Below are 5,184 nucleotides of genomic sequence, written 5' to 3'. Positions count from 1 at the left end.
ACTTATTATCTATAAATATCGTCAAAATAAATTGCAATTTTTCTGGCTGGCGTTGGGTATATCTTGGCATTTATACCGTCAACGATAAACTTTCGACTTCACTTATAAAAGTATTTTTAAACGTTTTGAAATCTTGAGGCATTTACTATGATGAAACAATAATTTTTTGACATTTCTATTCGCATATTACCAGTACCATATACATTTTTTTACCAATATACATTTTTTTCAATTTTTTCATTTACTTGTATTCTATTTTTAAGAGGGGAAATTAAATGAATTTATTCTTTTACAACAATATTTTATTGATCACAAAAAAAAAATACTTTAATTATTATTTTTAATGGTTTTTTAAACATTAATTTCACTTCTATTATCTTCATCTTCGTATATTCTTTATGAAATAACCATAAAAAATAAAGGCATTGTAAATAAGTGTGATTAAAAATTTATTGATTCGAAATTTAATTAATATTGGAAGTATAAAAAATGTTTTAGAATAGAGCATTCAATTTCTATCAAAATGAATTCGCGAACTTTCTTATTCAAAGTGTTTTTCTTGACCTAAACGGAAGTTATGGACGAAAGTAAAAACTTCACTGATCTTGTCGCCTTTTCCATGCATATTGCTGTAATGCTGTCATCTTTAAATCAAAGTTAAAAATATTATTTAGGAAGAGATGGCTATATCGTACCACCATTTCAATCGTACAGCTGTAATAACATTTCGCAAAAAAAAAAACCTTTACGGTAAAATTGAATCATATACCTACACTCTTTAAAAATTTTAAATCAATAAAAGGTATCTGTCGCATGTATGAGTGACAACACATATTTTAGAAGCAGAATTTGACGATTTGTTAAATGGAAAAAGTTATAAAAGGAAGTGGTAATATTTCAATAACGATTCACAACATAAAGATATAGGAATGACTTGTAATCTTGTACATTCAAGGCAAAAATAAATGTTTCGCTGCTAGTTTGCTTATAGCACGATTTAGATCCCGAAGTACAATTTCAAACACCTCTATTTCAACTGGTACAAGTTGAGGAGCCTCTTCTTCTCTATCTAAAGTACTTAACTTCGATATGCACATTCACTTTTTCTACTCTCTTTATAAATTAAATATCAAAATCTCATCAAAAATTTACATAGCTTCGTAGAATAGGAAACAACTACAATCGGATCATGTACATAGAAGGATAATTGGTGGAAGCAAGTATCATTTATAGAGATCAGGATGTGAAAATCAAAATTTCTATGTCTCTCATTAAAAAGATTTGGAGACTAAAAATAATGGGACTTAATTATTGTCCCTTATAGATAGTTTCTCGCTAATCAGATTCTAATATGTTGCTTAACGTTTCAATAGAAATATGATAGATGTGTAATTATTTCCGTGTACTTAACAAGTTGACAGATGTTATTTACCAAGTAATGTGAATTTGGCTTTTAGATCCCAGTTCAATGATGCTCCAATTATGTTTACCCCACACAAAAGTCTTTTTTGTTACGGCTCAATTGATCATTGTGAAGAGTAAATTATTACTATTAAAATGGTAAATGAGATATAATTTATGGTCATCTGGTCAACCAGGGTTTTCTGATATACTCAATGCATTACGAGTAGTTTACATATTTAAAAACTGTACATATACTTTAACCTATGTGAAATATCCCTATTTCGAGTGTAATGGAAAGTTTATAAATGAGAGCAAGGAAATTTCTGGCTATAACGAGGTGGTCTTTACTTTTAGAAACAAGTTGGTATCCTATAAAGCTGACAAAGGTACATATATGGGTTTAACTAAGAAAGAAAGTAGGTAAGATAGTTGCTCTCTGGAATGTCACACCGTATTTGACAATGCTTTATTCATCGTGATCGAACTCAGTTATGTTGGCACTGTAGACATTTAAAATTTAAAGATATCATAAAATTGTTCATTTTCTTTTTTCTGAATGAAAACAGTTTCTTTCTATTAGAATATTTATAATTTTGGGGGAAGAAGAGCCTAGATGGTGTATTATTTGTAGGCAGACATTGGTTACCACATTATTTAAACTACTATTATCATTACTTATTATTTACATTACATTTATATATTATATTGCTATTATATTTGATAAAGTTATTTACATTATATAATACACACAAATATATATTTATTTACCATATATTTTATACGAATCATAAATAATTACTTTATACAAGTTAAACAGTCCTATATACAGAGTGTTCTGTTATTTATTACAGAAAATTATACCAGTAAATTAAGCTTATCAAGACAAATAGATTAGATATCTACCAAATTTCGATCTGAGACCTGGTTCGGGAGATTTAGCTAAGGGAAAAATAGAAAGATTTATACATTCACAGACCTTTCAACTTTATTAAATTAGTAGGTGTCACTTTAGAATATAGAGGGGACTATCATAAAACAATAATTGATTGTAAATTGATTTAATTGGGTAGCGAAAACTAAAAAAAAATTTTGTTATCTTTATTTGTAAAGAAAACAAAAAAATAATAGATATTTATCAAATTATATCACCAACACAGAGACACTTAGGAAGTATAGGGACTATATATAATAAATATTTATATATTATAATTATTTGTCTATGATAGGGACTATCCCAATATCAGAATTATTAAAATCGGTCGTAAGGCTTAAGTTCTTAACTTCATTTTTAATGTTCCATCCTGTACGTAAATAAATTGTATGAAACCTCATTCCATATAAATAAAAGACGGAATTTTCATCAATTCACCACACATATGTTTAATATCGATTTAGAATATAAGCCTGTAGAATTAATAACTAGCTCTTAATATCAATTATTTGAATATCCCAAAATTAAGCATCATATTTATTGTTTATTTTATTAAAATTGTTTCATGCTAAAGTTTCTTAAAAGTGCGCTATTTTAAAGCTTAAAGAAACATTGTTGACATTTTATGATCAATTTTCTTGGTAATAAGTAGAAATAGTTTGAAGATTATTATACAAATATTGAGGCATTCAGAGAAATAAGTTGCAAAAATGGATTACAAAAATTAAAAAAAAAAATATTAGGAAAATAGATTTTATTTTTTAAAACATAAAACTTTTGATTACAAATTTTTTATATCAAAACAAATTTTGTGAACTTTAAGCTAAGATCTCTTTTAATAAATCACCATATTTTGATGCGTATTTACCTTCTGGATCATATACTTTCTTAAGTTTTTCCCAGTATTCTGGTTTTTCTTTTGCCAAATAACGAATAACTTTTTTTGCCTTTTCAAGTTGAATTTCTGTACATTTAGTACATTTATTTTCCAAAGCTTCTGGTAAGACACCTGAAAAAATTACAGTTTAGCCATCTTCTAATGTGATATAACATATCTTGTAGGAAATTGAGTTACGAATATTTGTAGCAAACGTTCTTCTATTATTATGTTAAAATTATGGGTGTCAAAGTTTAAGAGCAAAAAAATTTTGCTACTTTATTGCAGCGAAAAAGAATGAATATTAAATACTAAAATTGTTGTTACTCACGTTTTAACAATTCACTGTCAGCAGTGCAAGGACCTTCATTAATTAAACACTTAACATGATTCTCCAAAAGACGTTGGTTACTTAATACCATTTCAATATCGATGCCATCATATTTATTATCATATAAATTTTGTGCTGTTACAGCAACAACACCAATTATCAATACAGGAACAATTATTGATGTAAATTGCATTTTGATTGTTAGACTTAACTAATTAGTTAATTAGAAGTACGAAAAAACTATAATCAATCAATCGTTTTCTCATGCTTTTATATGATTTTTCCAATTAATTATAAATACAAAAATTTTGATTTTTCATATCAGAGATTTATCATTTAACAAAGACACAAAAGAAATTTTTTATTTCTTATTTTTATGAATATCTTACAACTTCCATATGATTAAAGCAGGACTCTAAATATATATATTTATCTATTTTCAGACCCATTTACTTACTTCTTTTAGAAACTTTTCCAAAGGTTTTTGTTTCCGCCGAGTAGGGATTACATCAAATTATAAGGATTATCTATGAATAGTTGAGCCAATTATACGAGCCATCTTTTGATAGCTTACATAAGGAAGTTCTGGATAATGACAACTTATGGCCGGGGTCGTGTTAAATGTATCTTGGGCACTGAAGTGCAAAAATCAGTCGTCGCCCTCCTTGACAATAAAAAATTGAATCCAAATTTAATTTTATGTTCCGTTTTTTTTTTTTTTTTTTTAAATGAAATTCAATTTTTTTGAATTTAAAGTAAACAAAAACTACTTTCGATTCATATTTTGGATCATGGTTGATCGTTAACAGTTTTTTATTAGTTTCAATTTTGAAAAATGTCTTTCGTCTTCTGCTTCTGTCACAGGAAGTGTTAAATACCTATATTCGTAAAGATGTTGAAACATTAGGAAACACGGACATTAAATAGTTGGAATAAAATAATAATTGAATTCCAAGATTACGCAAGACATGTGCTCAAGGCGATCGTCTCGTTACCACGCACCCCATGCACTCCCGGTTCAGATGGTATTATTTATGGAAGAACATCGACTCGGGCACCGAAAAGATTATTGCATCTGGGGAGGTGCGAGTTTTAATTATTTATAACAGGATAGATACTTAACACTAAATTTATTGATAAGGTGTGATAAAAATTGAAACCAAACTTAGAATCCTCACCTTTTTATTCAAACAGAGACTTATGAATAATTGTAATTTTATTGCTTAATCTTTTCCAGTATATTTTCAATTAGATCTTGCATGTCAACAGTCGTGCCTACCTATTTAGTTTTTCCTATATCTGCTTGTTTAAAGTACGGCGTCCTTTAACCCGTAAAAAATTAATAATGTTTGAAAGTAATAAAATAAAAAATGATCGTTCCAAAATAAATTATGCAATAGTAACAAAATTGTTACTTATTTATTTAAAAAGTTTTGAAGAAACAAATACAGGCCACCAAAAGTTTAACGTGCGATAAAGAACTTTGTTTCAAAAACGTACGACAGATTTTAATGTTGAAATAAATGAAAAATTACACTTTTGAAAGAATTAGGAAGACTGTAGGTTAATGAAACTCGAAACTGTAAAACCTGATTATAATAGGACACATAATTATGGAAGTAATGTAAAAAATCGTATTAA

At 27.6% G+C, this 5,184-nt stretch overlaps 1 protein-coding gene across 1 annotated transcript; it reads right to left on the bottom strand.

Annotated features, from left to right (window-relative positions):
* Positions 1-3,153: 3,153 nt before the first annotated feature.
* Positions 3,154-3,736, bottom strand: LOC123300779 (putative odorant-binding protein A10). Its single transcript, XM_044883428.1, has 2 exons — positions 3,544-3,736; positions 3,154-3,344 (listed from the first exon to the last, which is right to left on the bottom strand). The coding sequence occupies exons 1-2, from the start codon at positions 3,734-3,736 to the stop codon at positions 3,154-3,156; spliced, it is 384 nt and encodes a 127-aa protein (XP_044739363.1).
* Between the last annotated feature and the right edge of the window lie 1,448 nt (positions 3,737-5,184).

This window comes from Chrysoperla carnea, chromosome 5 (genome assembly GCF_905475395.1).
Source record: "Chrysoperla carnea chromosome 5, inChrCarn1.1, whole genome shotgun sequence".
Taxonomy (NCBI): domain Eukaryota; kingdom Metazoa; phylum Arthropoda; class Insecta; order Neuroptera; family Chrysopidae; genus Chrysoperla; species Chrysoperla carnea.
The sequence above is the reverse complement of the archived record's forward strand: the minus strand, read 5'-3'. Positions and strand labels throughout refer to the sequence as shown.